Raw genomic sequence first — 25665 nt, 5'->3', positions numbered from 1 at the left:
AATAGAACAGTAAAAAACAGCAGTTACATTTTATTATTTATTTTTTTTACTTTTTTTTTTAAAGGTGATTTTACAATACTGAACATGTCTATAAAGCTGTATTTATTTTTGCGGAGATGTTACCTGTGATGTGTGATTTTTTTTAAAGTGCATGAGAGGTGACAGATGCAAGCGTGTTCAGAGTTTGTCGAGGAAGTTGTCCAGGGCAGGGATGGCCTCCTTCAGCCCCTTGCGCTTGCGGGTCTCTGCTACCACTTGGCAGGGCCGGCTTTTGGGATCGAAGGGGTCTCCAGGGAGGATCTGCCAGTGGTTAAAGATGCACTGTGGGAAGGCCTGGCCTCCAGTGTTGGACCTCAAGTCTGCTATGAAACCTGAGCGGAGACGAAGCAAAAGGGAATTCAAAGCTACAAGTCGACTGTAGTGCACCAAGTCCGCTTGATGCATCCAACGGGGATGAACTGAATCCCAGCCCCTTGCTTGGACTAGCGTTAGTACTATTACTATTCCCAATTGCTACAGTGAATTGATTAGGTCATTGGGATCCTCAGTTGGACTAGATCAAGTTCAGTGCGCTAAACCAGACATCTGTAGTCTGATTTGTCCCCTTTTTTTCCAATATTTGCTTGCAAATCTGTTTAATATTAGATTAAAACAGTCCTGCAGTTTGTAGGTTATACCCATGAAAACTCTGTATTACCCTACCTTGGTGTAAAGTTTTTACACTTATAATACAACCTTACAGCCATTAGAAAATATAAAAAATATATGTGGGGGGTGGGGGGGGGTTAGGTCTACTGCCTAGTTTCGTGCCCTTTATTCTGGCTTAATCGTTAAATAAACCCCCATTCTGTCTCATATAATGTGCTGTTGGTTCTGAAGTACAGAAAAGTGTAACAAATGAAAAAAAAGGCCAGGTATACAAGCGTGGAAAATGCTGAGCTTACCGAAAGACTCGTTCACAGGCAGGTACGCTTTGACGATGAACATGGGTGTCCCTGTAACCTGACACTCCTCAAACACGTGACCACGCTTCCTGTTCAGCACGCCGTAGATCCCTCCCACCGCCTGCTCCGGACACTGCAGAGAGAACCCACATGCCTTTCTGACTAGTGTTGAAAATGTGCGAGTGTTGGGTATTACTGGGAGTGAGCAGGGTCTTTGTACAGTAATTTAAAATGAGCAGCAAATGCTCCAGCCTCCAGTACTTAAGCATTTTTTGTAGTGTGTGTGTGCCCATCTCTTTGCGTCTGTTCCTGTATCTCCACCAGGTCCATGGGACCCGAGTCATGGGTACGGTACGTGCGTGTCTCTTTGCCTCTCTCTCTGTGTACCTGTATCTCCACTACGTAGATGGGCTCCCTGAGTCGTGGGTGCAGTGTGTATGTGTATATATGTGTCTCTTTGCCTCTCTCTGTACCTGTATCTCCACTATGTAGATGGGCTCCCTGAGTCGTGGCTGCAGTGTATATGTGCCTATGTATGTGTCTCTTTTCCTCTCTGTACCTGTATCTCCACTAGGTAGATAGGCTCCATGAGTCGTGGCTGCAGTGTGTGTGTCTATGTATGTGTCTCTGCCTCTCTCTGTACCTGTATCTCCACTAGGTAGATTGGCTCCATGAGTCGTGGCTGCGCGGTGATCACCGATGCATACAACACTCTACGGGCTGTAGGGATGATCTGGCCACCTCCACGGTGGATTGCATCGGCATGCAGAGTCACATCCTGGATATCGAAGCGCACGGCTCGCATGTTCTCTTCACAGAGCACGCCCTGAGCAGAGCACAGACTGCACATCACAGCACAGCAAAGACCACCAAGAATGACACCCACAGCATGCATACCACGTTACAAGGCAGATGGAACAGCAAGCCCTTGCACACCCCCAGATTATGATACACTCAATAACTTGTGCTAAAGCACATCTATACAGAGCAATTAATTATTACTAATTATTTCCAGTATTTACTTTACAGCTGTCTGAGTAAGTGCTCTGTACCAGAACTGGAGCCTTTTACTGTATTCCTCTCAGTTGCCCCATCTCACCTCCTTGGTTGCCCACTGGAAGCCGGCCACCACGCTGTCCTTGATCTCGTTGAGGTACTGCACCCCCTTGGTCACGTCGAGCAGGATGTTGGGTCCGGTCCCATCGGGCCCCATGCACCAGATCTTGCGTGCCTCGGATACGTCCCACTCGTACTTCTCTGCCAGGTATCTGGCGCGGGTCTTTAGCTCCTGCCGTGCGCTCACATCCCCCTTGTCAATGTCCTCGGCCAGCCCGTCTGGGAAGGGCCGAGCCTTCATGTACAGGCGGTTGTGCTTGTTGGGGGACTTGGACAGGCACACCTGGTCCGACTCCTCGCTTACCGTCTCGCGGTACGACACCACCGGGTCTGATTTCTGTGGGTTCAGGCAGAGTTAAAGGGAGTGTGCCGACCATGGTTTAGAGCAGGGCTCCTCCATATCCCTTTTGGTAAAATGATTATAACTTTTCTTTTGAACTGTTTATGTGAATTCTACTGGGATAAAACTATATTCAAGAAGGCAAGTGTTTTGGCGGAAACTTGACTTTTCTTATTGTTTCTGATTGAGCGTTTGTAAGGGTACGACACCAACGTGCATTATATGAGTACAGCACAGACAGGAAACTTAGCATGGTACAATTATAAATACACTTAATGAAAGGGGTATAAATAAATTACTGTAGCACCGTCTACAGCAACTCCTCTCACCTTCAGCGGGATGCAGGCGTGGTCTTCCTCCAGATCCTTCAGGCAGATTTCCAGATGCAGCTCCCCAGCCCCAGCCACAATGTGCTCTCCAGACTCCTCAAAGATGCACTGCAACACAGAGACAGGAGACAGATCAGACCCCTCAATGATGCAACTGAGACAGACCAGACCCCTCAATGACGCAACAGAGAGAGATCAGACCCCTCAATGATACAACAGAGACAGAGATCAGACCCTTAAATGATGCAAAAGAACAAGAGACCAGACCCTTTAATGATGCACAGCAACACAGACTGGAGAGCAGATTCTTTGTGATGCACTGCAACGGGGGTGTTTTTTCCCCTCTCATCTTCTCTCCTTACCTGGACCATGGGGTCTGACTTGGCGAGTCTCTTCAGCCCCTCCACTAATTTGGGCAGGTCAGCTGGGTTCTTCGCCTCCACGGCCACACGCACCACAGGGCTCACGCTGAACTTCATCACCCGCATGTTGTGGGCGTGCTCGAAGGTGGAAATAGTGCCGGTCTTCACCAGGTACTGATCCACGCCCACCAGACCCACAACGTTACCACAGGGCACATCCTCGATGGGCTCCACGTAGCGCCCCATCATTAGAATAGTCCTGGAGAGAAGAGGAAAGGGAAGCTTTTGTACACACACCAACAATGTTCCAATCGGGTTCTGAGTAGAAGGGGGCCAAAGGAAACTTGCTTTAAACCACATATTTTAAAATATCTTTGTACACACAAAACAAATATTACATTATGACAGACGTAGATAATTGACCTTTTCTTTTGTTAAGTGACTTCGGCCGGGGACTCTTAACTGTTGTCAATGATCTAGCAGGTAAAGACTGCTGCATTGGAGTGCAGGTTCAATGCAAGTCTCTCTCAACACTCTCACCCTTTCCACTCTCCACTCTCACTCCTCTACTCTTGCACTCTCTTGGCCCGGTCCATGCTCTCACTCCCTTACCCCTCTCCACTCTTACTCTCTTACCACTCTCACCCCTCTCCATGCTCTAACTCTCTTACCCCTCCCCTCCACTGTATCTCCTCTCCACTCTCTTACCCAGCTCCACTACCTCACCCCTCTCTACTCTCTTACCCCTCTCCACTATCTCACTCTCTCACCCCTCTCCACTAGCTCACCCTTCTCCCCTCTCTAACGTTTCTCCACTCTCACTCTCTTACCCCTCTCCACTCTTACCCCTCTCCACCCTCTTACCTCTCCACTCTCTAACCTTTCTCCACTATCTCACTCTCTTACCCCTCCCCTCTCCACTGCCTCACCCCTCTCCACTCTCTTACCCCTCTCCACCCTCTTACCTCTCCACTCTCTAACCTTTTCCACTATCTCACTCTCCTACCCCTCTCCACTCTTACACCTCTCCACTCCAACATTTTTCCACTCTCACCCTCTTACCCATTTCCACTACCTCACCCCTCCACTCTCACCCCTCTTCACTATCTGACACTCACCCCTCTCCACTTACCCCTCTCCACTATCTCACTCTCTTACCCCTCTCAACTATCCTACCCCTCTCCACTCTCTCACCCCTCTAACCCCGTTCCACTATCTCACTCTCACCCCATCTCACTCTCTCATCCCTCTCTACTCTCAACCCTCTCCACTATCTCACCCTTATCTATCCCTTTCCCACTATCTCACTCTCTCACCCTTTCACCCTCTCACTCACCTCTGGATGGGTTTCAGGTACAGGTCCTCTTTTTTGCCGGGAGTGTAGTTTGGGCCCATGATGCGCACCTTCTGTCCTGTGGCTACAATCCCGGAGAAGACGCGCCCGAAGGCGTAGAAGCGGCCCTTATCGGTCGTGGGGACCATCTTTGAGATGTACATCATGAGAGGGGCCTTGGGGTCGCAGTTCTTCATACCTACGCACAGTTCATTAGGCTTTGTCCAAGACGAGGCCCAATAACATTAATGTTTAACAAGCATCACACTCATTGCCAGGCAGAGCCACATCCCTGGCACCTCCCTCTGTCTACCTGCTACTCCCAAAACTGTACTTACCGCATCTTATCAGGACAGGATGCCTCCGAGACTGGCCATGATCATCTGTACTGTAATTATCTCTAGCCAGGATACTGAAAGCACATTCACTTGCTGAAAACCCATGCAGCCCAATCAAATCAATACTCCTGCGTTTTCTCACTCTAGTGACGTCTTCACCCGCTGCCCATTTCTTTTTTTAAATAATGTGGGTTTTTTTGTTTTGTTTTTTCTTGTTTTTTTAGATATTTTAATTTATATGAAGCTATATGAAGATATTTCAAAGAGACTTGTATAAATGTATTACTCTTTTTCAGTATGGTGCTACTGTACTCCATATTCCAAATTAAGTAATAGTTTTAACTTTAGCGGAAGAGGGACCACGAGGGTGGGCTGGGGGTATACGGGACACTGTTCTCACCCATGGCAGCCTCGTCGTCCCCGGGTCCCTTATACAACAGCTCAAGGTGGGGGGTGGAGGGGTGGAGGGTGTAGTGTTGAGGTAGGGGGTATAGGAGAGACTGTTCTTACCCATGGCAGCCTCGTCGTCCCCGGGTCCCTCATACAGCAGCTCACAGCGGTACTTCTGAGCCGTGACTGGGGAGGGCAGGTGGATGGTGATCATCTGGAGAAGAGCCTCTCCAGCAGGAAGCCAGCGACGCATCACAGCCTGCAGAGCACAGAGCAGCACAGACACTGGTGTCAATAACACAGACACAAGCACAGCACAGATCAGCACAGACACTGGTGTCAATAATACAGACACAAGCAGGGCACAGAGCAGCACATACACTGGTGTCAATAACACAGACACGAACAGAGCAGCACAGACGCTGGTGCCAATAACAGAGACACAAACCTCTGTTACAATGTTGTTCCAGACAAAGAACATACACAAGGTCAAATGTACCCCACTTTATCAATTCTTTGTTCCTGTGTCCTGGGTCGGTTGAGAAGAAAAACATACTCCCACATCTGCTTACTTTACAGCTGTGATGAGCTCCAGTGCTGTTTGTTTAGCCTTCTTTGACCCTACAGTGCCCTTCAACAGCTGCTATGGAAAAGGGGCCTGCAGGTTCATTACCTTGAGTAACGGCTTGCCCTCTTTCTCCCTGTCCTCAGCATCCAGCTTGATGTCCAGTTTCTCGATGAGCTTGGCAGTCTCCTCCTTCTTGAAATTCATGATTGCATCAAAGACCTAAGGGCAGGGCGGAAGATGGTGTGGAAAGAATCTTACAACCTCAGTGTTTTTTATTTCATTTAGTGTACACTCTGTCTGTGTCACACATGAAGAGAACTTTGAGACTGTAGATTATTTTAAATAAGCCTGTTTTTTTCTCTGGTTGACACCTACTATATGCACTGTATAAGAATCAATGCAATACCAGGACCAATTCATAAAACTTTAAGTGCTGTTTTAAGGATTTTTGTTGATGACTGTTTTAACTTTAAATTTTGCAGCCCTGAACCTTTTTTCAGCAGTTTACTCTCATTTTGCACAACACTGCTGAACCTGTAAGAACGCTTTTGACAGCACTCTTGGTGAAATGCATCCCTTAAAGCAGCAGTTCTGTGAATAGGGCTCCCCTGCGGGTGACTGAAGGAATGCACCTTGAAGATGGGATCCAAGATTAGCTGGCAGAAGGTGCGAGGCAGCTTCTTGCCTTCTGCATTGGTGGAGGTCTTGCTGAATTTCCCAGCGGCTGGGTCAAAGTACCTGAAGAAATGAAAAGTGTTGTGAATACCGTGTGTACAGAGTGGAGTGTGTGTCGTAAATGCTCACATACTTACAGTGTTCAGCATGTGTAGTGGTACTCACTTGTGTATAGTGTTGTGTCTGTGTGTAATGATACTCATGTCTGTACAGTTGTCCATGTGTAGAGTGTAGTGTTCAGTGTGCAGTATATGTTTAGTGTGTAGTGTTCAGTGTGTTGTGTTTAATATGTAGTGTTCAGTGTGTTGTGTTCAGTGTGTTGTGCTCAATGTGTAGGGTTCGTGTGTATTGTTCAGTGGCTAGTGTGTTGTGCTCAGTGTGTAGTGTTCAGTGTGTAGTGTGTAGAATTCAGTGTGTTGTGTTCAGTGTGTATTGTTTAGTATGTTGTGTTCATGTGTGAAGTGTTCAGTGTGTAGTATTCAGTGTGTTGTGTTCAGTGTGTTGTGTTCAGTGTTTAGTGTGTAGTGTTCAGTGTGTAGTGCTCAGTGTGTTGTGCTCAGTGTGCAGTGTGTTTAGTGTGTATTGTTCAGTGTGTAGTGTGTTCAGTCTGCAGTGTATGTTTAGTGTGTAGTATTCATACTGTGTTCAGTGTATACTGTTCAGTTTGTTGTGTTCAATGTGTTGTGTTCAGAGTGCAGTGTTGTGTTCAGTGTGTAGTGTTCAGTGTGTTGTGTTCAGTGTGTGTTTAGTGTGTTGTGTTCAGTGTGTAGTCTATGTTCATTGTGTAGTGTTCAGTGTGTAGTGTTTAGTATGTAGTGTTCAGTGTGTAGTGTATGTTTAGTGTGCAGTGTTCAGTGTGTTGTGTTTAGTGTGTAGTGTTCAGTGTGTAGTGTTCAGTGTGTGTTTAGTGTATGTTTAGTGTGCAGTGTTCAGTGTGCAGTGTTCAGTGTGTTGTGTTCAGTGTGTAGTGTTCAGTGTGTGTTCTGATACTCACTTGTCTCCCCACAGTTTCTTCATCATGTCCTCCACTTTCTTGGCTCTGTCTGTGGGGGGGAGCTGGAACCCCTTGTCTCCCTTGGCAGTGAACTTGGCCACATACATCTCAGCAAACTGCTTCAGAGTGAAGGCCCAGCCGTGTAGCCCCGACCCAAACCCCACGGTACCAACAACCGGATCCACCTGGGTTCAAACAGCACCAACACTCACATCTCATTATTGTATAGATATTTACATATAGCAGACCCTGACATTGATGTGACACAACTGTAGGAAAAATGTCTTTGTGTCAGACAGTTCTTTTTATGTGATGGCTTTTACCAAACAGATTATAGCAGGATGAAAATGGATTACAATCAAGATTAGGTTTACTGTTTAGCTATTTCTACTTAACTATATATTACAAAATGAAATTCAGCAGGTTTCAGAGCATCACTATTGTACTACAGTATAGTACCTAAGTAAGCTTGGAATCGGTAATCCCACCCAGATAAGTGCTAATGGCTAATGCGGTCTATGAAACCAGCCAGTAATTTGCATTATTTACTGAGTGATAAAGCGAGCGGTGCTCTGGAAGAACAGTGAGATTGAGGTGACGTGTGCGGTGCCCTGTGTCTCCCTCACCATGATGTTGCCCATGGGCCCGGCCTCGCCCTCTCCGTAGGTGGAGATGATGACGTTCACATTCTCCACAATGCGCTGGAACGTCTGGAAGAGCGCGTCCGGCTCCAGCTGCAGCTCCAACAGGGCCCGGTCCATCTTATTCATCATCAGAACCGGCTTGATCCGCTCAGCGATGGCCTGTCGCAGCACCGTCTCTGTCTGCACACACACACCTGCACAGGCGCACACGCACACATGGAGCCTTAGCAGGGTAATAATGCAGAGCCTCTCAAGATTCAGGAGCTCCAGCAGAGAACCCCATCCCCAGATCTGATGGAACTTCAATTTGTGTGCCTCCCGTTTCTCTCTCCCAATTCAGAATGTATTATCCGCAAAGCCAATCGCCCCGGAAGCATGACAGCAGATTTTGGTGAGCTACCAGCTCTCTGGAGGACACAGACCAGTCCTGAAGGTATCCATTTTGAGCTCACTGTGTGCCTGACCAGTAGGTGCCACTGTAGCTCTGTGAGGAGGAACAGCCCCTTCTGATTTTGCACCTTAACCTGTTGGAAAGCCAGAACCAAAGCAACGTTCCCTATGGAATCACCAGCTAAGATGCTCCCAGTTTCCTGCCCGATTTGTAATACTCAATTCAGAAATCGCCTCACCACTACAACTGACATGAGATGAATTACCACAGCCATTTTTTTTCCCCAGACAACACCCCTTGCGGGTCCTCTCCAGCAAACCAGGTGAGCCACCCCAGTCATAGTGAAACCGGGTCGATTGCGCCTACCTGAAACATAGCAGTCATAGTGAAGCCAGGTCGACTGCTCCTACCTGACACACCCCAGTCATAGTGAAGCCAGGTCGACTGCTCCTACCTGACACACCCCAGTCATGGTGAAGCCGGGTCGACTGCTCGTACCTGACACTCCACAGTCATAGTGAAGCCAGGTCGATTGCTCCTACCTGACACTACCCAGTCACTGTGAAGCCAGGTCGATTGATCCTACCTGACATTCCCCAGTCATAGTGAAGCCGGGTCGATTTCTCCTACCTGACACACAGTCCACCACCACCAGGGCTCCGTCGGTGACTCTCAGGGCAGCCGTCACCTCGGAGGAGAAGTCCACGTGCCCGGGGGAGTCGATGAGGTTGATGAGGAAGCCGCAGCCGTCCTTGCTCTGTTTGATGAAGGCAATGTCATGTTCCGACAGCTCGTAATACAGGGAGATTGCTCTGGGAGGCAGGAGAGAGGAGGTAGAGGAGGGAGAGAGGAGGGTTAACTATTCTGTCTCACTTCTTATATCTTACTTCTAATATCTCACTTCCAATTGTATAAGTTAATATGTCGCATGCAGGATGTCTCTTATTGTGTAGTTTGGATTGCTCAAACTGTGCTAAATGATTTTTGTTAGAATGAGAGAGACCCAGGAAGCACAAGGCTTATAAACTAAATATGTCTTTAACCTGGTGTGGGACCAGACTTCATATTTTAAAATGAAAATGCATGTGTGCTACAACATATGTTTCTTTCAAAACTGCACATCTAAAACCTATATAATGGCGGATAAAAAGTATGGAAAAATGTTTATTACAATTACTTTTACTTTAACAGACTGCTTTCTCGTCCGTGATTTATGATATTTTGAAATATGTTTTTTGGAAAGAGGCACTGGAGCTGACAGACTCTCGACTCAAAGTGATTTGATCTCGAGCTGTGCTGATGGCAATAGTGATTTCAAATCCCTTTCAAGTGAAACCCAGTGGCAGACAGGGGCGAGGCTCTGGTTACCCGTCCACCCTGGAATACCTACGTGGATTTAATGGTGATACAGCGTTCCTGCTCGTCTTTGCGTGTGTCTGTGAACCTCGTCTCCCCAGCCCGCGCTGAGGCAATGATGCCTGCTTTACACACCAGGGAGTCTGTCAGTGTGGACTTGCCATGATCCACGTGAGCGATCACAGACATGTTCCTGATGTTACACTTCTTGTCCATGATCGCCCTGATCTGCTCGACTGTGAAGTTCACCTGGAAGGAGCAGAGCAAGCAGGGTGGGAGAGTTGGGAAGTAACCTGGGAACTTTTCAAGCAATTTTCAATATGGCACTTGAACTTGAACAAGCGGAAACCCTTTCCAGTGTCACCTCCAGAAAAGCACTTCATTCCAGACAAAAAATTATATGGGCTTCACTGTGAGATTATAACGAATACTTAGTTACACAAAACAAAACAAACAAACAAAAAAGAAAATACAGGCACCCCCTAGGTGAATTTTTTTTGATACCTTCCATAGTTTGACCTTCTGCGTGTGTACTTTGATTACTCGGTAAGCGCACTTTGTTGGGTTACCAGTTTGTTTACATGACTCACAGTGGCATACAAGCTTCCTCAGTTTTTGTTTGTTTGTTTTTAAAGCTTTCTGTGCTCCTTTCACTATGAACTAAAAAGCCACCCTCTTCCTGTTTTTTGTAAAACCATATATGGTGCACACACGGTACATTTAAAAGCCTAAAACGTAAACATCTTTCTAACCTTGGTCGCACAGGCTGCAAAACTACACATCTAGGCACCTCCAGCTTGTCACCGAATCCAACGCCCAATAAGCGCAAAGCGGGCGGGGACTAATTATTTATAAATAGGGGGTAAAGCAATTCCAATTTCTTCCACCCCCTCTAAGGAACATGACTGTGGATTTTTTTTTAAAGTAAACGCTGAGAAGATTTTCAGGTAAACAAATAAAAACAAACCGTCAAAACACCTAAGAAGCTACACAAGTTCAAACACTACTACGTACACATCAATATGTATATATACTGAGCACACATTTGGATTTTTTATCTAATTTTAAAACGTTATCAATGCATGTTAAATCAGTACCTACATTCTTAACACGAACCAGCATATATAATTCCAACCGTTGTCGTATATATATATATATATATATATATATATATATATATATATATATATATATATATATATATATATATCTCTTCTTAATAATGACAGGAACACTTTGATCCATTGCGTCACCTAATATAGAAACTCTCCAAGAACTAACTCCTGAGAAACACGATACGCATTTGATTTTTCAACCAGATAAAAACAAAACAGGTTGTGAAAATTCTTACCATTTTGGATGAACGCTGCAGAATTCGCACTTCGGCCGCCGCAGTTAACTGTTAAATAGAGACAGTTGTACCTCTGTCGTTGAGGAGTGGAATGGAGACTGACAGTGAATGACGGGAGATATATGCTTATACTGCTGCACCCAGTACGCTGTAGGTCATGTGTGAACTACAGTCGTCATACGAACCAACTTGACCCACTTCTGAAGCAAGCGCTCTGGACACACTCAGTAAAAACAGTAATAGCACGAATTTGAAAAGACAACCCTTCTGAAAATCCTAGCAGTTTCTGAGCAGAAAGCATTTGGTATTGGAGTGGAGCATACGATTTGCTGTACTGGTATCCTAGTGCTGCTGGATACCCTGGTATTGGTTTGCAGCAGTTTCGTTTAATAGTGCAGACAACTTGACACTAAAGTAAAGGGACTTTAAACTGAAGCAGCATGACCAGTATAATGAACACGAGTTGACTGCACAGTAGAAGAACTTATGTCAAGTAGAGGCGTTTGTGCTTTAATTCCCTACAGGGAATGATAGCATGCTCTTTGGGCTTCATTTGTTTTATTCAGAGGAATCTGTTTTCAATATCAATTGGCTGCAGAGAACTCCAGTGTGTTGTATCTACGGACACATATCCTAATCTGCTTTCTGCATGATTCTCTAATGTGGTGTCAGCTTAGATCATTATGTGATCAACAAATCCCCTGGGCCGGATGAGATCCTCCCAGTAGTACTCAAAGAAATGAAAGAAGTAATTTACAAACCGCTAACCAAGATCATGCAGCAGTCTCTTGACACAGGGGTGGTACCGACAGACTGGAAAATTGCAAACGTAATACCGATCCACAAAAAGGGAAACAAAACTGAACCAGGTAACTACAGACCAGTAAGCCTGACTTCTATTATATGCAAACTTATGGAAACTATAATAAGATCCAAAATGGAAAATTACCTATATGGTAACAGGGTCCTGGGAGACAGTCAGCATGGTTTTAGGAAAGGGAGATCGTGTCTAACTAACTTGCTTGATTTTTTTGAGGATGCAACATAATGGATAATTGCAAAGCATATGACATGGTTTATTTAGATTTCCAGAAAGCTTTAGACAAAGTCCCGCACAAAAGATTAATTCTCAAACTGAACGCAGTTGGGATTCAAGGAAACACATGTACATGGATTAGGGAGTGGTTAACATAAAAAACAGAAAGTACTTATTAGAGGAAAAACCTCAGAATGGAGTGTGGTAACCAGTGGTGTACCACAGGGATCAGTATTAGGTCCTCTGCTATTCCTAATCTACATTAATGATTTAGATTCTGGTATAGTGAGCAAACTTGTTAAATTTGCAGACGACACAAAAGTAGGAGGAGTGGCAAACACTGTTGCAGCAGCAAAGGTCATTCAAAATGATCTAGACAAGATTCAGAACTGGGCAGACACATGGCAAATGACATTTAATAGAGAAAAGTGTAAGGTACTGCACGCAGGAAATAAAAATGTACATTATAAATATCATATGGGAGATACTGAAATTGGAGAAGGAATCTATGAAAAAGACCTAGGAGTTTTTGTTGACTCAAAAATGTCTTCATCTAGACAATGTGGGGAAGCTATAAAAAAGGCTAACAAGATGCTCGGATACATTGTGAAAAGTGTTTTAAATTTAAATCAAGGGAAGTAGTGTTAAAACTTGCCAGTGTCGACCCAAGGGACTTTTTCAGCCTGAAAAAAGAAACAAGCACCAGGGGTCACAAATGGAGATTAGACAAAGGGGCATTCAGAACAGAAAATAGGAGGCACTTTTTTACACAGAGAATTGTGAGGGTCTGGAATCAACTCCCCAATAATGTTGTTGAAGCTGACACCCTGGGATCCTTCAAGAAGCTGCTTGATGAGATTTTGGGATCAATAAGCTACTAACAACCAAACGAGCAAGATGGGCCGAATGGCCTCCTCTCGTTTGTAAACTTTCTTATGTTCTTATGTTCTTATTATGTGCCTGGCTTACTAATTATTCTAGGAAAGAAAAATGCTTCTGGAAAGACTCCTCAAGGCTGATTGTAGTGTTGGGGAACCAATTAGAGGTGAAGCATTGTGCACTGAACAAAGCCTGATCAGCACTATACAGGTGCATTGTGCACTGAATGAACCCTGATCAGCACTAATAGAGGTGAAGCACTGTGCACTGAATGAACAAAGCCTGATCAGCACTAATAGAGATGAAGCATTGTGCACTGAATGAACGAAGCCTGATCAGCACTAATAGAGGTGATGAAGCATTGTGCACTGAATGAACAAAGCCTGATCAGCACTAATAGAGGTGAAGCATTGTGCACTGAATGAACGAAGCCTGATCAGCACTAATAGAGGTGATGAAGCATTGTGCACTGAATGAACAAAACCTGATCAGCACTAATAGAGATGAAGCATTGTGCACTGAATGAACAAAGCCTGATCAGCTCTAATAGAGGTGATGAAGCATTGTGCACTGAATGAACAAAGCCTGATCAGCACTAATAGAGGTGAAGCATTGTGCACTGAATGAACGAAGCCTGATCAGCATTAATAGAGGGGAAGCATTGTGCACTGAATGAACAAAACCTGATCAGCACTAATAGAGGTGATGAAGCACTGTGCACTGAATGAACAAAGCCTGATCAGCACTAATAGAGATGAAGCATTGTGCACTGAATGAACGAAGCCTGATCAGCACTAATAGAGGTGATGAAGCATTGTGCACTGAATGAACAAAGCCTGATCAGCACTAATAGAGATGAAGCATTGTGCACTGAATGAATGAAGCCTGATCAGCACTAATAGAGGTGATGAAGCATTGTGCACTGAATGAACAAAGCCTGATCAGCACTAATAGAGGTGAAGCATTGTGCACTGAATGAACGAAGCCTGATCAGCACTAATAGAGGGGAAGCATTGTGCACTGAATGAACAAAACCTGATCAGCACTAATAGAGGTGAAGCATTGTGCACTGAATGAACAAAGCCTGATCAGCACTAATAGAGGGGAAGCATTGTGCACTGAATGAACAAAACCTGATCAGCACTAATAGAGGTGAAGCATTGTGCACTGAATGAACAAAACCTGATCAGCACTAATAGAGGGGAAGCATTGTGCACTGAATGAACAAAACCTGATCAGCACTAATAGAGGTGATGAAGCATTGTGCACTGAATGAACAAAGCCTGATCAGCACTAATAGAGGTGAAGCATTGTGCACTGAATGAACAAAGCCTGATCAGCACTAATAGAGGTGATGAAGCATTGTGCACTGAATGAACAAAGCCTGATCAGCACTAATAGAGGGGAAGCATTGTGCACTGAATGAACAAAGCCTGATCAGCACTAATAGAGGTGAAGCATTGTGCACTGAATGAACAAAGCCTGATCAGCACTAATAGAGGTGATGAAGCATTGTGCACTGAATGAACAAAGCCTGATCAGCACTAATAGAGGTGATGAAGCATTGTGCACTGAATGAACAAAGCCTGATCAGCACTAATAGAGGTGATGAAGCACTGTGCACTGAATGAACGAAGCCTGATCAGCATTAATAGAGGTGGAGCATTGTGCACAGAATGAACTAAGCCTGATTAGCACTAATACTCTTCACCACAATCAGTCTTGTTTCGTGTTTAGAGAGGGAAGCCCAGACTGCTGCTGTGAATTGAACCATACAGGATCTCTACATTGGTACGTCAGTCCCAAAGCTTGCTGGAGGGTAGTAGTTAATGCAATAGTAAAGAACGGTATGCTAGATGTATTCATATTGTAGTACAATAATATTAATATTACTGTTTTACCAGGTAAAGAAAATAAACACATGTTGAAGTAGTTATCTCTTTAACATGAGTGACATGGTGGCTATGCTGCATGCAACAAGTTAATCTATTCATTGAAATGCATTGGCACATACATTTTACAGAGTGATAGCATTGGTTCACACTGAGCAGTGCTGGGGGTTCTTCCTAGGGAGAGAACACTGAGCTTCAGCTGTTGCTTTCAACAGGGCCTGCAGTCAACCCAATCAGCACATACTGTATGTGTATCTAAAGTCATGCCTTGTATAGGGCTGTTGTAAAATACAATGCAGCAAGATTAAACAGACCTTTGAAGCAAATTAAAGACTGCCAATATCCTTCAGAATAGAACGTTTGTACGTAAATAAAGACAAAATTACACTGAAAAAAAAAAGTTTACATGTTGCTGTTACTTCAGTAACATGACGATATTGAACAGTGCAGTATTTTTAAATTCAGTGTTTTTGCCACTAGATGGCAGTATAGGCTCAGTAAAGTAATGACAAGAGTACCGTGCAGCTGCCGCATGTGACACAACTGAGAACGTCAGTAGGACAGAAGATAAACTAGATGGAAAACTACAGGGCTGTAACCGTTAATGTTACCTGCTAGTATAATTACTGGTATTCAAATCACAGCCGGGGGTTGGAGACACATCGTTCTTTACACGGTGAGGGTGAAGCGTCGGTCACCTAGCCATGCTGTGATGCTGGTGAATCAGTGGGTATTAAAATAGAAAACGTTGGGCATTGACGCGGCGAATGGCCTCCTCTCTTTCGTTATGTTCTAAGTTGTATATGTAGGGTGTCCCATAATAACCACGTCGGGCGATTCATAGGCAATATCACTATTTCCAAAGTGTTCTGTTCAACATTGTGATGCTGGCCCTCGCTTTGCATCAGACGGGCATTAGTCTTTGCTTCAGACATTTCACACCGGAAAGAAATCAGCACATCCAGTATTAATTAAGTATTATTATCAAATATTAAGCCTGAGACATGGGACAACTGTTACCAGTTCATTTCGTGGTCCTGTCCAGCGCTTCATCAATCGGGTAAAGCCGCTGAATGAGGGTTTGCTAGTTGTGTCTGTGTGCTATTAAAAACAAAACTGAAACTAATATCCTACGAGCGCGAAACTAATAGTCCCTATTTAGCGCGATATATTGTTCTCACGATTGATCTGTGCATTAAATACTGCTTCTGCTCATCCACGTCCACCTTCCGCGCATTGAAACCCCGCTCTCCCAGTAAGGCTCGCGCATTCAGCTCCTTCTGTGTTTGACGTGTAGCTCAACCAATCACGAGCACAGCTGCCCGTGGGTTCGTGTGTGTGTAGCTGAACAAATTAGCCAACCATAGCACGGTGTAGACGGGTTTGTATTTATTTTTCATAGACTAATCTGAGGATCGGAAGCTTTTACAGTATGTCTAGATAAATGAGCGAGTTATTTGTTACTGTATCTAATAAATACTTTAGTAAATGCAGACATTATAAAGTGATAGTCAATATTTTATTGCAGACACTTTCTTTTAATAGTTTACACGACGAAGTGTTGGTTGAAAAGTTCGGGGTTTTCAAGTGGTGTATGCAGATCTGCAGCAGGTAAGGTAGGCATGTTTTGATTGTCTTTTGAAATAATTCCGTATTTTTTGTGTCTATGACAGCTGTCCGAACTTTAGGGGTATTTTGTAACATGCATGCATATTATAATGTGCAAGGATTGAGTTGCATATTAATTATTAGCCCAGTGAGCGACCCGTACATAAACAGTAAAGCTGTACACGCCTGGTCTTAGCTGTCTTGTGTTGCTTTTGTTTTCAGTGAAGACGGCGGAGAGCTCATTGAAGACAATGGACCGGGACAGCGCCAGCCAAGGCTGCTTAGCGATCTGGACAGGAGAGAATTACAGCATTGTCCACAAGTGCAAGGTAGGATAGAAATCCTATAGTCATCCAGGAAGCACTCTTGACACAGGGGTGGTACCGACAGACTGGAAAATTGCAAACGTAATACCGATCCACAAAAAGGGAAACAAAACTGAACCAGGTAACTACAGACCAGTAAGCCTGACTTCTATTATATGCAAACTTATGGAAACTATAATAAGATCCAAAATGGAAAATTACCTATATGGTAACAGGGTACTGGGAGACAGTCAACATGGTTTTAGGAAAGGGAGATCGTGCCTAACTAACTTGCTTGATTTTTTTGAGGATGCAACATCGATAATGGATAATTGCAAAGCATATGACATGGTTTATTTAGATTTCCAGAAAGCTTTAGACAAAGTCCCGCACAAAAGATTAATTCTCAAACTGAACGCAGTTGGGATTCAAGGAAACACATGTACATGGATTAGGGAGTGGTTAACATGTAGAAAACAGAAAGTACTGATTAGAGGAAAAACCTCAGAATGGAGTGTGGTAACCAGCGGTGTACCACAGGGATCAGTATTAGGTCCTCTGCTATTCCTAATCTACATTAATGATTTAGATTCTGGTATAGTAAGCAAACTTGTTAAATTTGCAGACGACACAAAAGTAGGAGGAGTGGCAAACACTGTTGCAGCAGCAAAGGTCATTCAAAATGATCTAGACAAGATTCAGAACTGGGCAGACACATGGCAAATGACATTTAATAGAGAAAAGTGTAAGGTACTGCACGCAGGAAATAAAAATGTGCATTATAAATATCATATGGTAGATATTGAAATTGAAGAAGGAATCTATGAAAAAGACCTAGGAGTTTTTGGGGACTCAGAAATGTCTTCATCTAGACAATGTGGGGAAGCTATAAAAAAGGCTAACAAGATGCTCGATACATTGTGAAAAGTGTTGAATTTAAATCAAGGGAAGTAATGTTAAAACTGTACAATGCACTTGTAAGACCTCATCTTGAATATTGTGTTCAGTTCTGGTCACCTCGCTATAAAAAAGATATTGCTGCTCTAGAAAGAGTGCAAAGAAGAGCGACCAGAATTATTCCGGGCTTAAAAGGCATGTCATATGCAGACAGGCTAAAAGAATTGAATCTGTTCAGTCTTGAACAAAGAAGACTACGTGGCGACCTAATTCAAGCATTCAAAATTCTAAAAGGTATTGACAGTGTCGACCCAAGGGACTTTTTCAGCCTGAAAAAAGAAACAAGGACCAGGGGTCACAAATGGAGTTTAGAAAAAGGGGCATTCAGAACAGAAAATAGGAGACACTTTTTTACACAGAGAATTGTGAGGGTCTGGAATCAACTCCCCAGTAATGTTGTTGAAGCTGACACCCTGGGATCCTTCAAGAAGCTGCTTGATGAGATTTTGGGATCAATAAGCTACTAACAACCAAACGAGCAAGATGGGCCGAATGGCCTCCTCTCGTTTGTAAACTTTCTTATTTTCTTATGTTCTTATGTTCTAATAATATCACACTGCTATAGAATTGACAACCAATTCATATCGTGCTTCCATTGCATTAATATTATCGTGGTAAACATGTGCCGATGAATGTACGGTACTGCCACTGAGGTGATGCTGTAGTAAGGCGACTTTTTGGTGTCCCGGGAAAGCATATTGAATTCATATTGAAGCATATTTATTGACTTTCCCGGGAAAACAGGGACAGGTGGCAAGCAACGTGCAAGCTATTTATTGATTGCCTTTTATTCATTTTAGCGCACTACGGGTTGATACTGTGCTTGTTTCAGTTGATAATATTCCCAGAGCCAGTTCTTCCTACCTGTCCTTAGCAGGACTAAGGTTTGTTTTGATTTGAAAGCACCACACTGAAGGCCAGGGAGCCGTTATTAAAGAGCCATGTGGTGTGTATGGGTGTGGAATATCACACGTGTAGGTCATCACGTCCTGTTTCATGTATGTATGGGTGTGGAATATCACACGTGTAGGTCATCACGTCCTGTTTCATGTATGTATGGGTGTGGAATATCACACGTGTAGGTCATCACGTCCTGTTTCATGTATGTATGGGTGTGGAATATCACACGTGTAGGTCATCACGTCCTGTTTCATGTATGTATGGGTGTGGAATATCACATGTGTAGGTCATCACGTCCTGTTTCATGTATGTATGGGTGTGGAATATCACACGTGTAGGTCATCACATCCTGATTCATTTAAAGAAGTTTGAAGCACCCATTTGGCCCCAACAGTGCTTCAAGCATGTCCTCTTTCTAAATTCACCTGGTACACCAGAGAGTAACCATTAACCTGCCTATTGCATGTAAGAACACCAGTAAGAAATACCACATAGAGCAAATGGGGTATTTCATACATCCAGTAGGGGGCAGCGGTTAAACAGTTATGAATAAAAAGGTCTGTTAAGGTTTAACAAGAACACTGCTTCCAGTTCATTTAACCCCATTACAAACCTTCATTGGGATACTTTGTCTAAAACAAGAGAGCTATATTGTGGAGCTTAAGGGTTGATTTGATGAACCTGTTTTCCTTTGAGTTAATCCACAGAGGGATTTTATTTAGAGCATTTTACAGCACTGGGTAATCTCCTTGGATAGCATCAAGCACATCCGTGGGTATCCAAGGGTTAACCCAAAAAATATGTGGGTGATGCAATCTGGGTGGATTCTCCAGCTCTGTAAAATGCTCTATAAACAGTCTTGTCATACCCATGAGCCTCAGCTGCTTTTACAACAGGCGGACACAACAGATTTGGCTGGTTTTGAAACAAGCTTAAAAAGCAATCCGGTGAGCACCGGTATCTGAGTGGAGCATGAGGTACAGAGATGTGTGTTCAGTAGACTGTGGTTCGCTGTGCTTTGTAAAGCCTGGCATTGACTGTTTGTGTAGACTGCTTGCAGAACTCAGAAAGGAACCCAACAGAAGGAGGCTCTAAAGCAGTGTCACTCTGAACTGAGGAAGCTCCTTCAGAAGATACAAGGTATACATTGCTATTATGTTACAGTGTACTTCGAAATGCATCTTACTTGTTTTCAATGTTTAATATTTGCATCTCAGTGAGGGGGTCTAGAGGGAGTTCTGGAAACACACCTTAGATCTGAAACAGTTGGAATTTATGAACATGATAATTAGTTTTTATTCTCTGTAATAATTATTTTTATGTTCATATTGATATGTAACACTTCTACAGCTAAGAATATGGTAAACAGTAATTTAACATTAATCAAATTGTATTCTACCACCATTCTAATATTATTATGAGATTATCAAGATTAGACCATAACAGATCAAGCAAGGAAATAGATGTTACTCTGTGTTCAAGGTTCATGCTGCTTTATTTCAACAATTCATATTAATCATGTTATATTGTAGACCCATATAAAAATTGCAATAACTTCTAAAATACTAATTTGCAGTTCATAGCCTAATACAGAACGAAAGTAATATTTACCACGTCTTGATGAATCCCCCGCTAAATTAGCATGGTGTTTGTAGGCAATGAACTAATCTACACTTGTGACTTATCTTGGCTTTGCCTCAGCTTGCTGTGATGCTGCTGGGTGTGGATGCTGTGATGCTGCTGGGTGTGGATGTTGAGGGTGCTGTGTGGATGCTGTGATGCTGCTGGGAGTGGATGCTGTGATGCTGCTGGGTGTGGATGCTGTGATGCTGCTGGGTGTGGATGCTGTGGTGCTGCTGGGTGTGGATGTTGAGGGTGCTGTGTGGATGCTGTGATGCTGCTGGGTGTGGATGCTGTGATGCTGCTGGGTGTGGATGCTGTGATGCTGCTGGGTGTGGATGCTGTGATGCTGCTGGGTGTGGATGTTGAGGGTGCTGTGTGGATGCTGTGATGCTGCTGGGAGTGGATGCTGTGATGCTGCTGGGTGTGGATGCTGTGATGCTGCTGGGTGTGGATGCTGTGATGCTGCTGGGAGTGGATGCTGTGATGCTGCTGGGTGTGGATGCTGTGGTGCTGCTGGATGTGGATGTTGAGGGTGCTGTGTGGATGCTGTGAAGCTGCTGGGAGTGGATGCTGTGAAGCTGCTGGGAGTGGATGCTGTGATGCTGCTGGGTGTGGATGTTGAGGGTGCTGTGTGGATGCTGTGATGCTGTTGGGAGTGGATGCTGTGATGCTGCTGGGTGTGGATGCTGTATGATGCTGGTTGTGGATGCTGCTGGTTGTGGATGCTGTGATGATGTTGGTTGTGGATGCTGTTAGCGCTGGTTACTCACCCTTGTTTCTGCAGGCCTGCCCCCGGCTGTGTCTAGTGTGCCGCTGGAACTGAGCGTACTCTATAACGCCTCTGTGCTGAATCTTCGTCTGTCCGCTAACACCAGGGAGGAAGACCAGGCTGGGATCACGCAGGCGCTGCTCAGAGGTATGGCAGACTCACACCCGTCCTCCACTGGAAGAGTCCTTATTGATTGATAATATACCTTGGGCCAGATTTTCCACTGTGTGGCCAAACTGCCCACATCATTCATTTACTATGAGTGTGCATTTTGCATGCTGTGCCTTGGCTACTATAGTTGAAGTACTAGACCCTTCATATCATCATCGCGTGAGATGCCCTCCCACAGAGAGGCCCCCTCCCACAGAGAAGCCGCTTCCCACAGAGACTCTCCCACAGAGAGACACTCTCCCACAGAGACGCCCTCCTAGAGACCCCCTCTCATAGAGTCCCCTTACATTTTCTTTTCCTTTTTTTCTTTTTTTTTACTGCAATATGAAAGTGTAAAAGATTTATGTTTACCAGTAGATGGAAATGCATACTGAATGGATTAGGTTACATAGCCATGTTGTTGATACAGAATCATTTGGTTCCTTTAAGACCCCCAGTTGACAAAGTTTTGGGATCAGTCAGCTACTAGGAACCAGATGAGCATTGATGGGCGGAATGGCCTTCCTTCGTTGGTGAAGTTTTTATGATCCTAAATAAACCAACCCAGGTGCGCCCTGCCTGCCCTGTACTGACCCCTCCATGTGTCTTTGTCCCGTCCTGTCCAGCTCTGGAAGCCGCTGGCCGCCCCGGTACCGGCTCGGATCCCCTGCAGTTGTGGCGATTGGTCCTGCAGTTGCTCAACTGGGAGCACTGGGAGCAGTGGGAGCCCTCACTGACCCGACTAGCCTGTCTGCAGTGGGCATACTGGCTCTGTGCCTGCCAGCTTCACTGTGTCAGGGAGCTGCTCCTGTGGCTGCCTGAGTCTCGGGTAGGGGGAACAGGGGTTTTGGGTACTTCAATTACATTGGTAAACATTTCGACCTAGAATTTTTTCAGTTGAAGACATGTATGACTTGTAGCCAAAATGTTGGACAAACAAATGTTACTGTTTTTGTAATATTTTTTTTTTCCCAGTATGAATGCGTATTCTGCTGCTGAGCGATTTGCAGTTATGGGTATCCATGTGGTGAATGTACGTAAAAGGCCAAGGGGCTCCTCAATTGGGAAGCTGTCGCTACACAGGACTACTCAGACTCAATATACACTTTTACTTCATCACTGTACTGATTAAAACTGACTGTGACTTAAACTAGGTGCATGAATGTTAATGAGTGTTGTGAATTTTGAGAGAGTATTTGAAGATCCAAGACCTGATAAGTACTGTATATACCTGTGGCAAAGTGATGAGTGGATACAGGTGAGTGCAGTGCAGTGCAGGTACAGAACACAGTCAATTACTTTCAGGTGCAAGGGTGTTTAGTGATAATAATAACAATGTCTAGAGCCCTAAGGAAAACACCTGTAAATAATAAATGCTTGAGTGATACAGCGACGTGTCTCTCTCGTAACTGTAATCCCCAGGTTTGACCCGCAACTAAAAGTCCAGGTTTTACAAACACCCACACTAAACACGAAACAAAAACAAGCACAAGACAGTGAGTGAATTTAAGTGCTAGTGGTGATTACAGTACTCCATGAAGTGCTGGGGTGAAAAGTGATGCCCAGGTTAATGCTGGCAGATCGTGTTAGTGACAGTCTAAAAAGACAAACGAGTTACAGCCGACACTTTACAAAACAAACACTTACGGTCTTCAGCAATACCGTTACTCCTTTTAGGTTAATTCCAACCATTTACAAAGGAACAGATTAATTTTCTACGCCCCTGTTTTATACTCTCACTCATGACCCCTTGGTTAACAAGCGCATCCGCTTTTCCAATCTGCGGATGCCACACCATTTCCTGTTCAAGTCATTGAGTTCAGGTATCGTAGCTCAGTCCCTTTTCCAGCCTGCCAACTTCCACATGCCTTTTAGTCCAGGGTACTCTGCTTCCTTTATCTAGTACCCTCTCAGGTCGGGAGGGAGATCTAACACCAAACGTCATTCGATCTCTGTCACAATACCCCATGAATATACCGGCCCCCTTCCCTTCCCCCTCCTCTACCGCCTTAGATTGTGTTTATAAAAATCAATACAGTCTAGAAGCTGGCAGAGACCCAGTCTCAGTGGAGCTGGAGCTGCCTCTGTTAGTCTCAGTCAGTGCTGCCTGAGTCTGTGTGCTGCTGAGTCTCACTGCTGCCCGAGTCTCACTGCTGCCCGAGTCTCTGTGCTGCTGAGTCTGTCCCTGTAGAGATTCTGGAGCCTCTGGGCTGATGTCAGGCCTTTGTGTGGAGTGCTAATGGTGCAGGTTAGCTGTGTGTGTGTCTCTCTCTCTCTCTCACACACACACACACACACACAATGCAGGGAATCGGCTCCCTGAGAACAATGGGCAGCCAGCCTACCTGCTCACTGTGTTTCAGGTTATTACAACCCCTGGGGTGCAGTATATGGTTATAGTGGAAATGCCCGTACAGTGTGTGCTTAGTATGCATGTCACGTTTTATGTGTATTTAAAGAATCTGAAATTGTTTTAGTTTGGTGACTTTACGTAAAAACAAATGTATGTGTATCTGTTACACTGTGTGTGATGAAAGTAAATTATGTTTTTCTTTTCTTTTGTTGTTTTTTACCAAAGAAAGCAAAACTTTCTTTTTTTTACATTATTTTTTTAATATTTTTGTATTAAAAAAAAAAACAAAACAGTAAAATAAAAACATAATTTAAAAGGTTCCTCTAAGAGCAACAATAACCCTCAAAGCCATGAAAATTTACAGCTTATTTTATCATAACATTTAAATACAGGGCTATTATGCCATGGTTCAAAAGGGGTCCCATGACATTACCTTTTCTTGTCGGCTGTATCAAAACCTGGAGAATGCATGGATGAAACTGTCTGTCTGCACTGTGTATGTGTCACATTTCAAGTGTTTACTTGTAGACACAGTGCAGAAATATAAAAGAGGCTGAATTCAGTCTCAATGGCGTTTTAGAAGCCTGTCAAGTCTCTTATAACCAAAACGCTTGTCAAAGAAATTCCACTTGTTTCTTTTTACTACAGCTATTGTACCATTGGGTGTTTTACAGTCACGGACATGCATATGTTGAACTTATAGCTGTGGACGAATCACCTAGAACTTTAGGATTGAAGATTTTTATATATGTTGATCTTTTATTTAGCATAACTTAATCAAAGAAGCTACAAAGTGATATTGCAAGAGTCTGCTGGAATCCATATTAGTAGTACAGTGTTTCATGTTAGATTTTGAAATGACCTGCATTCTATAGAGTGATGCATAGCTGCAGGTCTTGGAGAGCCCCACTGTCCTGCACGCCGCTGACCTGCTTGTTTGTGTCTTGTTGTTTTAAGGCCTGGTCTCTTCCAGCTTGCCCTGGGTCCCCGCTGGGTGTGCCGAGTGTCCTGGCGGAAGAGAGCCTGTCCTGGGAGAGCAGAGTTGCCCCTGGAGAGGTGCTGAGTGCAGCCCAGTTCAGGGAGCTGCTCCACACCTGCACTGCCATCACTCAGGGTAAGAAGCAGCCAGGGGCTCCGGTCTGGACATTGCTTTCAAACTGGCCTGTTAATAGTTTACAGTTCAAGCTTTTGAAAGTCAGCCATACGTGAAAGAACGTTGTGTAGATGTTTGAGTGTTCTCAGAAGTATGCATGTATAGTATAGATGTTGGCTTGAATCTGTATACAGTGGTAACAGTGTGTTTGTAGATTTTTATTTTATATTCAGTATTCACACAATAGTTGTACATGTGTAGCCTTTACACATTCATATTGTAGTTGTTTTTATTTTATACTTTTTTGGTTGATTGTTCTGGGTTATCTGACTGTATGATTCCAACACTGTTAAACTTTAAATGTTTAAGGAACTAATAACCAGAGTTGGGAAGTGCTGATGTGTATCAATAATGTATATGCTATGAAGTCTGAATGAGCCAGTCATTGTTATTTGGCAAACTTTCAACAGCATTACATGCCCTTTAAAAACCCACTTACTGAAGATCAATCGTCAAAATCAATTTCCGCTTAAAGCCAGTTGTCTCTTGTTAACCTCTGACCCTGAGCAATGGATTGTTACCAAGACACTGAGCCCAGGAGGGAAGGAAAGACCCAACCTGGAAACTGCACCTGGGCTGAGCAGGCTCTTGACTAGTAGGGGTCGCTGAGGTGGAATAAGGATAATTAAACCCAGCCAGTTTTCCTTCCCCACTCTGCGATAGGCCACTGCAGTGCTCCCTGTCGGTCTCCAGCCAGTGTCGACAAGATTGTCATGAACAAGATTCGAACCACACCAGCATGGGGCTGCCCTGCAATCCAAGCAGCAGTGCTTTTACCAGCATAGCCCCCAGGGACCTGCAGCGCACACGAGTGTGTGTGTGTGTGTGTGAGTGAGTAGTGTGTGGTAGAAGTCGGGGAGGTGTCACGTACCGGCAGTGGAGTGGTCGTACCACACTATACAAACATCA

At 44.3% G+C, this 25665-nt stretch overlaps 2 protein-coding genes across 3 annotated transcripts; one reads left to right on the top strand and one right to left on the bottom strand.

Moving 5' to 3' along the window:
- Positions 1-23: 23 nt before the first annotated feature.
- Positions 24-11267, bottom strand: LOC121313969 (elongation factor 2). Its single transcript, XM_041246742.1, has 15 exons — positions 11132-11267; positions 9815-10029; positions 9055-9236; positions 8016-8227; positions 7390-7574; positions 6353-6458; positions 5826-5939; positions 5273-5411; positions 4428-4623; positions 3092-3350; positions 2730-2837; positions 2044-2397; positions 1588-1770; positions 945-1077; positions 24-371 (listed from the first exon to the last, which is right to left on the bottom strand). Exons 1-15 carry the CDS (start codon positions 11132-11134, stop codon positions 178-180), a joined length of 2583 nt encoding a protein of 860 aa, XP_041102676.1. The 5' UTR covers positions 11135-11267; the 3' UTR covers positions 24-177.
- Positions 11268-16310: 5043 nt separating this feature from the next.
- On the top strand, positions 16311-24923 carry LOC121313951 (Fanconi anemia group G protein-like). 2 transcript variants are annotated; one of them, XM_041246728.1, is made up of 6 exons: positions 16311-16549; positions 16769-16875; positions 19758-19848; positions 21116-21247; positions 21877-22079; positions 24561-24923. In XM_041246728.1, the coding sequence occupies exons 2-6, from the start codon at positions 16798-16800 to the stop codon at positions 24810-24812; spliced, it is 756 nt and encodes a 251-aa protein (XP_041102662.1). In that variant the 5' UTR covers positions 16311-16549; positions 16769-16797; the 3' UTR covers positions 24813-24923. The 2 variants fall into 2 exon arrangements, with proteins under 2 accessions (XP_041102662.1, XP_041102667.1); XM_041246733.1 differs by having other exon boundaries at positions 16311-16554.
- The last annotated feature ends 742 nt before the right edge of the window (positions 24924-25665 follow it).

The sequence above is a fragment of the Polyodon spathula genome, chromosome 1 (assembly GCF_017654505.1).
Source record: "Polyodon spathula isolate WHYD16114869_AA chromosome 1, ASM1765450v1, whole genome shotgun sequence".
NCBI classification, from domain to species: domain Eukaryota; kingdom Metazoa; phylum Chordata; class Actinopteri; order Acipenseriformes; family Polyodontidae; genus Polyodon; species Polyodon spathula.
The sequence above is the reverse complement of the archived record's forward strand: the minus strand, read 5'-3'. Positions and strand labels throughout refer to the sequence as shown.